The following is a 14,379-nucleotide window of genomic DNA, read 5'->3' on the forward strand; positions in this document are numbered from 1 at the left end:
AACCCCCCCACACCCCACACCACCACCCTCCCACCCCTCATATGCAACACATTCTAATTATTTATATATTTATTTATTTATTTTTTCAATAAATAACCAACAAAAAGTATCATTTACTATGGGGGGGTCCCCCCCCAACCCCCCCTCACCCAACACCCCCCTGCCACCCCACCACACCCCCTAACCACCCTCTCACCCCTCATACTCAACAGAATCTAATTATTTATTTATTTATTTATTCAATAAATAAATAACCAAAAAGAGTCTAATTTACTATGGGGGGGTCCCCCCCCAACCCCCCCTCACCCAACACCCCCCTGACACCCCCCCACACCCCCCCAACCACCCTCTCACCCTCATTCCCAACACATAGTAATTATATATTTATTTATTTATTTATTATTCAATAAATAAATAAACAAATAAATAAAAAGAATATCATTTACTATGGGGATGTCCCCCCCAACCCCTCTCACCCAATACCCCCTGCCACCCCCCACCCCTCATACTCAACACATACAACACAACAATAAATATATATTTATTTATTTATACAACATTTCGAAAAAATGTCGACATTAATGTAAAATGTCGACATTTTTGTATGTCGACATTATTGATTTTCGACATTAATTTGTCGACATTTTGACTGTCGACATTATTGATGTCGACATTATGACTGCACACCGTGAAGAACAAGAGGAAACAGTTAAAGGAGGCAGGAAAGCAGCAAGTACGAGGAGCATTTGGTTACTCTGGATAAAATTCCAGGTGGCATCGGGCAGAAACTTCATAGAAGTTCATGGATTCCTGGTGCTTCTGCTCTTTTGCCAAGTGTGATGAGGGTGTCCATTGCTCATCAGTGGATCGGTGGAACAGGGAAGAAGAAATGTCAAACTCACACAATGATGGATGATCCTATGGGCATTGGGGGATCCCCAAAGAGGCCAATGTCTCTGAAAGATCAGTAGGCTGAGGGGAGTTGCTGGACTTGCAGTGAACTGCTGAGCCCTACTGGCCTGTGAAGGCACATGTCTCACACCAATTATGCCAGGCTCTGGATCTGTCCCTCCATCAATGCACCGTCCTGCCACTGGAGTCTCATGGGCTTTTCAATGTAGAGTCTAGAGCAACCAATGACAAAGACAGTAAACTCTGCTGAGAATATGCGGACAAAATCAGGACACATCCGAAGCGTTACCAGTCACCTCTTCCTTGGAAACTGGCCCTGAAGGCTTCCTCTTTTTTTCCTTTTCTTCCTCTTGAGGTTGCCAGAGTCCAGAGCACCACCATCCTGGGGGTCGCACCCTTGCTGCACCTGAGTTACGGCCCCACCCGGCACAAGAACTGTGCCATTGGCCCCGTCCACTTTGGCTTTCTTTTTCTTCTTCTTACATTTCTTTTTCTTGCCCTGGTCTCCAGTAGCGCCCTTCCCAGTGGCTGTTGCGGGGACTAGCTGTGGTACAGGAATGGCACTGTGCTTCAGAATGTCTGTGCCGGATATGGCTGCCTCCTGGCATCTCTGCCACTCTTCATCACTATCACTGCAGGGTGGGCAAGAAAGAAGGCGGGTGTAAGGGGATATCAATCTTTTCTTGGGTTTCTTAATCTGCTGCCATACCACTGTTGTGCCTGCTGCAAATACTGGGATCCCCTGGCCTCCTGACCCCAACTATACCTCTGCCACAAGGACCAACTAGCAACCCAGAAGTGATCTACCTCCCTCAGGGAACCTCCGGCCCCCACTCAGTGATTTTAACCCTGCTTGAATTTTCCCCATGCCTCCTTTTTGCCAAATTATCCCTTGCTCCCAGCCTGAGTAAGCGCCTATACCCCCTACTCCCCCCCCCCAATCAGCCCTTTACCAACCACAGGTAGCCCCCCTCTCCCTCAATACCCTGGCTCCACATGCCTCAAAGCAATCCCCCCCTTCCACTATTCACTGGGAATCAGTTTTCAGCCGGGCTGGAGTTATACACCTTGGACATGTCTATGCAAAACAGAGGTCACAAGACCAACCATGGGTCCCAGGTCTCACCTGGAGCTGGAAGGCAGTTGACGCTTCTGAGGTATTGGGGTAACATCTTCAGAGCACCCTGGAACGGAGGAGAAGAACAAGCGGAAACCTGAGGACAGAAAGAAAACCATCACAATGCAAGATGACTGCAGCTGGTATGCTGGTGCCCAATTCAACCACATGTAGATAGCTAGTACTCAGCTCACTCACCATCCTCCTCAGAATCTGCTCCTTCTTTTGCCACTGATGGCTGGTGTGTACCATCCCAGGAGACACAAATGTAACTGAAAGAGAACAGGAGGACACTCGTAAAGCATCAACCAGAACAACTTTAATAGCCAGTGTACATTTAACAGTTTAGTAATGAGGTAACGCATTATGTCCTGGCTTCAATGATCTGTGAGCAACCAGCATTTGTAGCTTTACATCCCAGCAGAGCCAAGTCAGCACTTCTTTTCATGGACAATACATTGAGTAAAATTAAGTTGGGTAATACGAACACCTTTCTTTATAGCACTTGGAAGCAGAAGGCATCTGCTATGAAGCGCTAGCGTGATATTAAAGTTAAATTGTAATATGGTGGTTACACTACCCTAAGATCAAAAGGGGGAAGAGGGAGGGAAAAGAGGTGTTATGAAAGGGAAAATGGAGCCTAAGGCTTTGTCGGTTTGGCTGCATGTAAAGTGCTTTTAAACTTCCTACGCCTGATTCAAAACGCTGAAGGGGAAAGAGAATTAGGGGTTGTTGCAATAGAAGGATGTTTGTTTTGGCTGCTCAGAGGGGCTCCAACAGTGGTATTGAAACCTTTTAATGCTGAACTTGCCCTTGAGTAAAAATATTGTTGCCAAACCCACCTTGCGTAAATATATTGCTGCTCCCCAGATGGCATTTCTGCATATATTTTCCTGATAAAAGCAGTCACTGTACTCCCTTTTGCAAGAGCCTTGCGCACCCCATACCTTGGTTGGGGGAGTGCAGGGGGGCAGCCCACAGTTTGAAGACCACTGCTCCATTAGCATTTCGAAATACAGATTCAAAAGGATCACACCACGGCAACCGCAGTGTGCCGAAAACTGCACTGGGGCACTACAATGCCCGTTATATAGGCAGAGTAGCTGTGCGACTACGAGGACACAAGTCTATTTAAGTCCAAAATTGAGAATTAAACATTAGTATTCCTGCAAGCACCTATAACAATTCAGAACAGGTGGTTCTGCCTGCTGGGGAATCCCATAACATCCCACTAGCTAGGGCCTACCCATGGCTAGGTTTTGCAACCCATACCTGCCATCAAGAACCCATTGCATGTGTACCCTGCTCAATTTAGCAATATTAGTCTATTCCGGACCTTTATGCCACCGAGAACCAGCTTGCTACTTCTAGCTCACTGCTACTAACCTAGTCCTGGTGATGGGTTACTAAAATCTGCTAGTCTCAGACGCATATCACCTGAACTCATATAGTGAGCCCAGCCCGACCTAGTCCCATCATGCCCCGCCAGTAGGACCTCATTTCAGTTGGTTACACCGCAACCCTTCATGCCTGGACTACTGCCCTGTACAGCAGGCTCATTCACCCAGGTGGGCCTTGCTCGACTCAAGTGCCCCCGGCACCGCCCTCTCGCCTCCCAAACACCCTTCCTCCCTAAAGCACCCCCTGCCCTCCACCAAAAACAGGGGCTCACATTGTCGCACCATTCACTACCCAGCCCAGAGAGGTTACACGCCCCATACACCTAGCCAGAGCCCCTTTAAACACCCACCACACTAGCACCACCACCGTACCAGCTACCATTACCACATGTCTAGGTGCATAACGCCCCATTTCTAGAACACCAGCCACACCACCACTCCCATCCACCCGCCTCATTTTAGGGTCCGTAAGGTGCTCCAGGCTCTCCTCACGTACTGGCCCACACCACCCCCACATGTCCACCACAGATTCATCCCCCAATTTCCTACTCTGCAGAGTCTCCAGGAATCAACACAGCCGAAAACACAAGCCAGCAAGTCCAAGTCTCCTCACAGCCCGAAAGGCTTACCCCACCCATCACCCCCGACATACCCACAGACACCTCTTCGCCACAGGCAGCATCCAACCCCAGCCTTAAAGTCGCCCTTCTCGATGTGCAATCGCTAGGTGCGCATGCTATCGACATTCACGACTTACTTCTGGACCAACATCTAGACTCGTGACGGAAACCTGGCTTCACCAAGCGTCTGGCCCTCTATTAGCCCTAGTCATCCTGCCTAACTACCATTCTAAGGCCGACCGAAAGGATACCTCTGGAGGAGGTGTGGCTATGATTGCCAAATCCACACTACAGTTCAGATCCTGCGCACTCGACCCAATACCCGGTTACAAGCTCCTACTACTCTAATTTACAACTGACCCTAAAACCACAACCAACTTCCTGATCATTTACAGATCACTGAATAATGCCAACCACCCGGAAGCCGATATCCCATTACGCCTCACACCTCTCCTCAAGCCGAATACTAAATTATCATTTTATGTGACCTCAACCTTGGATTTAATGACAAACTTTATCACAAGGCCACTGCATTCCTTGCAGCCCTTCAAGAAATGCATTTCACCCAATGGGTTAATTCACTCATTCCAAGGGTAGAATCCTGGATTGGATTCTAACCCAAAATGCCAACCTATCAATGGATTCCATCTCCAACATCTCGTGGACGGACCACTACCTAATAAGCTTCATCATGCTGACTCCGATCACTCAGAACATACCACAACCCACACTTGTCCCCATTATGGTAAGAAATACTCGTAAACTCACAGCAGATAATCTCACCCCTCTACTGACCGACTCCCTCAAGACACTTCCCACTGCATCCACCAATCCTGACAATATTTCCGCTATCTACCATGACTGTGCTTCCATTAACACAGCTGCCCCGCTCACCTCCAAAATACCCTGTAGTGCCAAACGAACTAACTTCTGGTTCAATGAAGAGCTCATTGATCTTCGCTGACACAAGAGCGCTGGAGCACTCACACAAAAAGACCTCGACCTCCGTCTCAGCCAACATACTCCAGATAGCAAACAAATCCTATAAATCAGCAGTCCTACCACATAAAGCAAACTCCCTGAATTCCTGCATAAACAATACCTCCAACACCAAGGAGTTATTCTCTATACTTAGAGAACTGAAAGCCCCCCCCCCCCATTACCGTCACCACCCCCCCATCAACTCTAGCAAAACGTGGTGCCCTACCACCCAAAAGGCACTTGCCTCCAAAATCCTCACACTTCAAAACCGAATACAAATTAAAAGGAACCTCTTGGCCAGCAAAAACCTTCCCTTCCTTGTGCCGGATGCCTGTGCCTTAGAAACTGCCACCTAATTCAGATTCACCAATGTCTCCCAAGACCAGGTGCTGAACACTATCTCCACATTGAAACCATCCAACTGTAAAGGCGACAGCTTCCCAGCTCGCCTAGTCAAACTTTGTGCCCCTACTCCAGCACCCATCATTAATGCCTCATTCAACACCAATTCTGTGCCCGCTAGCATTAAAGAAGCATGGGTCACCACTCTTAGAAAACCATCCCTAGACCCTGCCATACCCACAAATTACCAACCCATCACAACTTCCTTTTCTGCTGAAAATAGTGGACAAGATAGCCTACACCCAGGTCCAAGAATATCTTGAAAGTAATCTCATGCTAGGAGCCAGACAATCTGGCTTCCGTCCCAAATGAGGAAAGTTTTCCTACAGGACTGGTCTACGCTTAAATGTAAACATAACAGCTCCCCTCCACCAAAGTACGAATAAATAAAAAATGAGCACTTTTGTTCTTTCCTACCTACCATGTACGCCGAAAGAGAGTAGTAGACTGAACCCAGAGTAAACAGGGGTCACACTTGTGCACAAAAGGAGTAGGTATAACCATTTTTATTTTGGGATCAACACAGAGTAAAGGTCATAGGTACACAGGATTCAACATGAACAGAAACGGCTTACATGCACTGTGGCATCCGTACCTCTAACACCAAAAGCTCTACCCTGCAGAAGTTGTCGAGTAGGAATAGGAGTGGCTAATCCCTAGGATAGTACGGTAGCTTTCCCTGATTGCTCAAGCCCATCTTGGTCTAGTTGGGAATCCTTTGTTTGAAGTTGCAAGGACCTCGTATTCCCTCCACATCAGTCTTCGGGTCAGTGCAAGGTGAGAAACTTCCCAGGTCCTAAGGGGGTGAGTGCAACAACAATAATAGGGAGGCTCTATGGGCAGAGTGTCCGATATGTAGGTAACCGAGTAATGTCCTATTCTAATTGGACCTAGTGTCAAGATTCCACTGACCGTTCCTAACCTAGATGACATGTTCCTGGGGCGTCAAACATACACGCGCTTTATGTGTCCGAGCACATTTCTTTGTTTTGGCCCTGTCAGAAAATCCAGACATTCCAGATAATCCAACCAGGATGCTGTAGCCATTAAACTCATACTGAGACACGTCTTGTTACCAATCTTGCCCTACGGGTTCCTAGGATGCTTTACAAAAAGGTGGGACCTTTGGCTTTCAGTCTTGCCCCAAGGGCTTTCCAGTATAAGAATTTACACCCACCCCCACCTGTGTGCTCATCAGGCTGCAGTGCTTACGATGCCTCCCACCCACAGCGAGCAGCTACCACCAGTGTCTGGGCTAGTGCACCCAGCTACCTATTCCCCACCTCATAATCCCTGCACCTGCCAGCCTTTGTGCCCAGGGTCCTAGCAGGCTTTCTAGAGTAGGCTTCCCTTTCAGCCTGGCCTGTTCTAAATTGTGGCTCACTTGGCTTACTCTTCTTGTGTTCAATACGTACCCCAATAATTAGCCTATTTTGCTTGGCCAATGCAGATTCTACAAGCCCTGCTCCTCCACCATTCACTGCAACACAACTCACACTCTGCAATGTCAAACTACCATCCAAGTCAGGACGGATATGCCTCATTGTGATCTCTGCTAATATGTGTCCCAATGAGTGCACTGGTTGGTGGGTTCTTTTCCCAATTGGTAGATTTGCTCGCAACAGGTTCTTCCATAAGTGTCCTCCCCACTGCCTCCCCAGTTCATATGTGAATTTGTTTCCTGCTCTCAGCAACCTCACGCAAAGCACGGAAGCTTGATCTGTGAGTTTCTGGTATTATCATGCTGAGGCTTGCGCACCCGGCACGCGCTGTTCACCAAGTCCAGCTCTGTGTGAGGAACTATGTACAGGGAGCAAAATGCTGGTCAGATCATTCGCTTGAATCCCATGAATGCTAAATCTTTGCTGGCACTGGTTTCCGCTGTGTTTCTTTCTTCCTCTGGGAAGTTGTGCTGACACTTAAACACAACGCTGGAGGCCGACCCCACCCCCACTTTGCATTCTCATGAGGCACATTTCCCCTGGGGATGACATGACTTGATACGATAGGTTATTTATAAGGCTGAATACCCAGAGGTTTCTTAGCACGGCCCTGGGGATCGAACCTGTGTTGCTCCATGTCGTCTTACTTCCAAGGCGAGCACATTACCACTGAGCTATCCTCCCGAGACATGAGAGGGCTTCCCTGACCCTGGAAACAGCTGCACTTAAGGGAGGGCCAGGAAGGCAATGGGAGATCCTTAATTTACCTCCTCGAGGGACTGCATCAGGCGGCACCCCCGGGAACCCCAAAGATCACCAGTCTCCCTTCTAGGGCAATGCAACAGTAACCTAGGGGAATTGCCCAGCTTGGTCCTCACGCAGAACTTTACCGATCTAAAGCTCAGGAGCTACTCTACCCTAGTACACATCCTTGTTGCTCTACAGAACCCAAGAACTTTAAGCAAGGGTCCTTTCTCTTCAAGCCCAGCTCACCCTTTTATGTCATCATCCCTTTCATTTAATGAAACATCACCTTGCAATATTATTTTAAAGGAGACACAAGTTCATTTGCATTTTTCAACCTACCAGCCAAATATGATACACGTCATCCTGGGTTGAATGCTGTTCAAGCACGAATGGCATCCTGTTCGCTCCAGTTAAATCAAGGCCAAACCAAAGATAAGAAAATAATTTACTCAACCTCCAGCTCTCTCAAAATCTTTTGACTCTACCTACATGTCGCAAGAAGCGATTTGTAATGTGTTTTTTTCCATCTTTGAACTCTCCCCTACTTCAAGGGCATCTACATACTTAAGCAAGTTGAGTGGAAAGATGCCTGGGGGCCTGCAGATCTCAGGCAGCATTCTAAAAACAAGCATTGGCAAAGCCAATCCGTTTGGACTTTGCGTAACATTTTACAGTTCGAGGCAAGAACATGCAAACTGAAGGGACGATCAGCACATGACTATTATTATACTGAGCCATTAGCCTCAAGCGGCCGGATTAAATATTTTGAACATTTTTAAATATGCAGCTGAGACGTGACGTCTCTAGATTACACATCCATTTACGGAGGGTCATGAAATGCTTTTGATCCCTGCATCATCTGGCATGGTATCACCAATAATATTGAAACACACCTTTAAGCCCCAAATACCCAAGCTGTAAACGATGTCCGGCAGAACAGTGCAACCCCAAACAATCGGCTTACGTCATCTCAAAAAAGTAGGATCGTACCACTCTGAAATAGAATACAGTCATGTATAATACCCAGAACCATAAGTAGCAGAGAATGTACTTCTAAACAACTTTCGTTTGCAGAAACATGAGAATATTGTGTTGAACCAAAACACAGCACAATTTACCAGCCACGCTCAGGAATTCTGGGCATCAACATTCATGCAAACATGCTATTTACGAATGACTTAAGCAAGATAAAACCGCGTGGAGGCCATAGGCTCATTCCCAACTGAGAAACATTTGATCAGCATTCATGCATTTCATTTACTTCCGGAACAACTGGAGCAGCTGCTCTACTCAGTCCTTGCCTGCAAGTGCCACGCTCAATAAAATAGCCTAAGTTCCAAGCATACCTCAAGACTTCCAGTCAGGGCTTTAGGTGGGCGGGGGCTGGACGGAGCCAAGCCCCATCAGTCTCCAAAAACGACTTGCGGAGTGGCCTCTGCTGGGCTCCCATCGTTTCCACCCACTCATATATATATATATATATATATATATTTTCTGGAAATGTTATTGCATCAGTCTTCAGTCACCGGCAAGCAGATAAAACGTGAAGTGTATTCCCGATTGGAACCTCTTTATAGGTTTTGGAAAGAATACATGTGGGTTGATCATCGCGAGTGTAGAGCAGCCAATGTAGAAACTCAGCTGGGTGTGGAGACGGGGATCCTTGTGGCAGGTGCCAGAGCAGAAGGATGATGGGACTCCCCCCCGCCCCCCCCCCCCAAGAGCCTGAAAAAGAAGCCAGAAGCTGCAGAGCCCACCAACCCAGGACTACAGACACAACCCCAAGATAAGAGTAGCCGCTTTCCCTTCAGCAACCTGCATTGACTCTTCTGTCATCTGCTATGCCCAGGGAAGATTGTCTCAAAGTTGGCTTTTTTGCCTCCCGATCCAGCCTACACATGGATGTACAATGAGAGTGGAGCCCACTGGACTCTACACCAACTTCCCTAAAAAATACTAAAGTACAATAGACTGGGTACATTGTTTTGCTTCGAGACAAATTAAAAGTCCACTTGAAGCACTGCATCCAGTTGTCAAATGTAGAACTACCACAAGCAAAACCATATGCAGGCTTAGGCAGTGGTAGCTTCAGCATAAACAGCAAACATCTCTTAGATGGCTTCATATTTTATGCTTTCTGTGTCCAGCCACCTTAGAAATAATGTGTACAGCCTTTCATTATTTGCCTTTTCTTGACCCACTTCCACCGTAACAGGCACTACACTTTCCAGTCAGAAAAAGGGAAAGAGAGAAAGAGTGCAAGCAACAGAGAACAAGAGACAGCCAGCAAGAGGGAGATAAAGATGGACATATGGAGGGGCAGGGGGGGGGGGGTAAATGAAAAGGTAGATGAAGTGATGCAGAGTGGAGAGAGAGAGCAGAGCGACTGTCTTAAGACAGACAGCGACCGCGCCAGAAAATATCTGACTAAGATAAAGGTCCAAGACAAATTAAAAGGTAAGTTAATGTTTTTTTTTTTTTTAAACGTGTTTATTTTAAACAGGCAGGTTATGGCGATACAAAGCTTAATCACTTGCGACATGTAGCATACAGTAATACCATTTGACGCTCCTCCCACCCCACCCCTCGGACTCAAGTGCCTTCTTCACTTCCCTGTAGGGGGTCTCCATCCCGAATAGTTCTGGCCAGTTGGGGCTTGAAAGTCAGGGCTGGGAACCTTTGGTCAAACTCCAATACCGGACCCCAGATGTTGCGAAAGCGATGCAAGGTGCCTGCTCTGGAAGCCGTCACCTTCTCGGCGATCAGGATGTCCCTGACTTTCATCCACCAGAAAGGCATGAGAGGGCCTTCCGTTTTCCAGGTGCGGGCTATCACGTTCCTGCCCGCAAGTAGGCATTGTGACAATAGTTTGGCCTTGGGGCCAGACCTGGGGTAGATCCCGGGGATCGGCTCGGGGGCCAAGGGCAGTCGCACCTGAGTGATGTCCGCTATCGTCGCCAGGCATCGTTTCCAAAAGGCTTGGGCCTTGGGGCAGGTCCACCACATGTGGAAGAAGGAGCCTATTTGGCCGCATTGCCTCCCGCATTGAGAGTTGATCGTGGAGTTCATGTGGTGGAGTCTTAGGGGAGGGTAGTACCCCCGGAGGAGGATCTTGTAGGCGCACTCTCTATTCGTGATGCATGATGAGGAAGTGAGAGCACGGGACCAGATGTCAACCCACTGTTGATCATCAATCGGATGGCCCAGGTCCGCCTCCCATAGGGCCATATACCGGGTCTTGGAGGTTAGGAAGTCCGTTTGGAGGCGCCTGTACAGCATGGAGATTCTTCCTCGAGGCGGAAGCTCCTTAAGGGTCAATTCGATGGCTGTGGGGGGACAAGTAGCCGCCTGGCGACTCTGAGGATGGGTGCACCAGTGGCGTAGCTGGGTATATGTGAACCTATCTCGTTCCTGGATCCCAAAGAGTTCTTTGCATCGCTCAAAGGTGCAGGGTTGGCCCCCTTCAAAAAGTTGACCCAGGGTCTCTAGGCCTCCTGCAATCCAGGCCTTAAAATTCCGTGGAGACAGACCAGGAGAAGGTCGGGTTCATGAACACTGGGGAGAGGGGGCTGAGCCCCGTCAGGATCCTCTTCTGTTTCAACGCCTTGTCCCACACCGAAATGGTGCGTTTGGTGGATGCCAGGAGATTCCGCCAATGTCGCCGTTCCAGGGGGGGGGGGGGTACATGCGGGAGAAAGCATAATGGGAGGGGCAGCTGCGCTTGCTCGAGGTCTACCCATCTGGGGCGGTTGGTAAGGACTTGCAGGGATGAAGGTGCTGGTCTTAGACCAAGGAGAAGGATTTAAAAAAAGGACTATGGCAAAGGAGAAGGACTAGATGAGTTGCTATCTTGAAGGATTATGGTGAAGGACTAGGATAAAAGATCTATGAAGAAATAGGAATATGAAGAATTATTTTAAAAATAAAGGGCTATGGCCAAGGAGAAGAAAAGAATAAATGGCTGAAGGAATATGAGGGACAAGAACTATGATGATGGAGTCTGACTAGGATGAAGGAGAAAGACTACAACAAAGGAGAATTAATAGGATGGAAGAGTATGTTGATTGGGAAGGAATGGGACAAAGGAGTATGTTGAAGTAGGTCTATGGCAAAGGAGAAAGTAGGAAGATTGAGGAGGACTAGGACTAAAAACAGAAGGAAGGATACAGAATAGGACATATGAGGGGGAAGGAATAGGATGAAGAACTAAATGGGAGTAGAAGGAAGGGGATGAAGGAGTATGTCAATGGAGAAGGACTATGACAAAGAAGTATGGTTAAGGAGAAGGACTGATTAATGACTGTATGAAAGAAGGACTAGGATGAAGAAAAGCGATTAAAAGGAAGGAGAAGGACTAGGAGAAAGGAGGAGGAGACTAGGACAAAGGAGAAGGAATAGAACAAAGGACCTGTGAAGTGAAGTAGAAGGCAAAGGATGAAAGACTGATGAAGGAGGAGGACTATGATGGAGTATGGCGAAAGAGAAGGACTGCGACTAAGGAGTAGCTCGACTGAGAAGTACTATGGTTGGAGTATGTCAAAGTAGAACGACTATGATGAAGGAGAAGGGCTACGTCGATGGACAATGATGAAATACTATGACTAAAGACTGCAACTAAGGCGTATGACAAACATGAGAGACTAGGACGAAGGACTAAGACAAGGAAGGACTAAGACAAAGGACTAGGCAAAAGGAAAAGGGCTAGGACAAGACTATGGAGAAGGGCTTGGACGAAGTACTGATGATGGAGGAGTAGGATGAAGGACTACGAGCAAGGGGAAGTCGTCAGACTAAAGATTATGCCAAAATAGAACCCTGCCGAATGACTATGAATGGGCTATGATGAAAGTGCCAGGACAAGGGAGAAGGACTATAATGAAGAAGCACTAGGATGAAAGACTAGCATGAGGGAGAAAAACTATAGTGAAGGATTATGACAAAGGAGGAGGACTGAAAGGTTCATGCCCAAGTAGCGCGAGATGGAGTTACTGTGTGACACATTGCTATACAAGCAACAAGCGTGTTACAGTCTTATGTAGCAACAGTCATGTAACAAACACAGCCCCTCTAAAGAAATCATGTACTGTGAGGCAACTGCACTCTCGGACAAAAGTTTAACATACTACACTAATCACCCCTTGTTCTGAGTGCCAGTCTTTCAACGTATCCTAGAATGAGGCAACAGATTCACAGCAACCCATCTTTCCCTTTGTTCTCCAACTACATTTACTTATAAACACAATCTACACAATGCATTCTTGATTGGAGCACAAGTGGCGCTTCCTAGTTAATTATGTAAATTTCATACTTCATCAATATATTTTGCAGCTGAGATGCTACTTTTGAACCTCTAAATACGGTCTTAAAAAATGTATGCACAAATAATTATGTTATTTTAGTTGGCTTTTCACATGTGCTAGTCATCATTTATGCTATGTTAACATTGTATTATACTGCACCAGTTAACGCGCAGAGAGATTCACGTTATGGTATGTGATAAGGAACAAGTTACTTACCTGCAACTGTTGCTCTCCAGCATGGGTCTGGCATGGATTCACATGCTCATGAATATTCCGTCGTCAGGCTGGGAATCCTCGGTAAAGAAAAAAATCAATATCAGTTTCGTTTCTGATCTGTCTTTCTTAGTAGTAACCAATCACTGATCTCTGGGTCATACTGCCCCCAGCCAATGACTGCCCTCTCCCTAAGTCCAGCCTCTGGCAGCCATCCTCAGATTTGGGTGCACGCAAAGTGGCAGTATGACCAAGTGAAGAGCCGCAGAGGGGAAGGCAGGAGGGTTCACATGTGAATCCATGCCAGACCCATGCTGGAGAACAACAGTTACAGGTAAGTAACTTGTTCCTTCTCCAGCATGGGGTCTGGCATGGATTCACATGAATAAAAGAATACATAGCAGTATACACATGCACAACCACGGGAGGTGGCAAAGGCTCAACATTAAGCATTACATCCAAAACTCAACATTAAGCAATTCTTACCTCCTCATGAGGCTCACCTTAGGCGAACAGGTTGCGCAGCACTGCTTGGCCGACCCTGGACTCCTCCCTGGAGTCCCGATCGACGCAGTAGAATCTTATGAAGGTGTGCGTCGACCTCCACGTAGCAGCCCTGCAGATGTCCAGCAGGGGCACACCAGACAGGAACGCCGTGGTAGCGATGATCGCTCTGGTCGAATGGGCTCTCGGACGGCCGGGCAGCGGTCGGTTTGCCAATGGGTGACAGTGCATGATGCAGCCAGAGAGCCATCTGGAAATGGAAGTCTTCGAGAGAGCCTTCGCTTGATTCAAAGACCCAAAGTTCACAAACAGCTGACACGTCTTCCGAAAACTTTGTGCGGTCCACGTAGAACTTCAGCGCTCTAGCTACATCCAGCAAGTGCAAAGTCCTCTCGGCCGGCATCGAAGGCGACAGGAAGAAAACTGGTAACACCAAGGGCTCGTTGAGGTGGAAGTCCGACGGCACCTTGGGCATGAAAGAGGGGTGCATCCTCAGCACCACCCTCGTGTTATGAAAAGTCAAGTATGGAGGCTTGCAAGATAGGGCCTGGATCTCTCCCACTCGTCGTGCGGAGGTGATGGCCACTAGGAACGCCGTCTTCCATGACAGGAACTTCAAAGGCGCCAAATGCATAGGCTCGAATGCCCCCCCCCCCTCCCATGAGCCTGGTCAGCACCACATTAAGCTCCCACGCCGGGGCAGGAGCCTTCACCGGCGGGAACGATCGGAATAGTCCCTTC

General features: G+C 47.8%; 1 protein-coding gene across 3 annotated transcripts in view; it reads right to left on the reverse strand.

Moving 5' to 3' along the window:
• Window positions 1–530: 530 nt before the first annotated feature.
• The window catches only part of C10H12orf43 (chromosome 10 C12orf43 homolog), a 94,924-nt gene continuing 81,075 nt past the window's right edge, over window positions 531–14,379 (reverse strand). For all 3 annotated transcript variants that reach the window (XM_069619785.1, XM_069619784.1, XM_069619786.1), the window contains 3 exons: window positions 2,228–2,301; window positions 2,039–2,126; window positions 531–1,544 (listed from right to left, as the gene is read on the reverse strand). In XM_069619785.1, coding sequence (XP_069475886.1) covers window positions 1,205–1,544; window positions 2,039–2,126; window positions 2,228–2,301 — 502 coding nt within the window. In that variant the 3' untranslated portion in view covers window positions 531–1,204. The remainder of the gene's footprint in view (window positions 1,545–2,038; window positions 2,127–2,227; window positions 2,302–14,379) is intronic.

Source organism: Ambystoma mexicanum, chromosome 10 (genome assembly GCF_040938575.1).
Source record: "Ambystoma mexicanum isolate Mex_15411 chromosome 10, UKY_AmexF1_1, whole genome shotgun sequence".
Taxonomy (NCBI): domain Eukaryota; kingdom Metazoa; phylum Chordata; class Amphibia; order Caudata; family Ambystomatidae; genus Ambystoma; species Ambystoma mexicanum.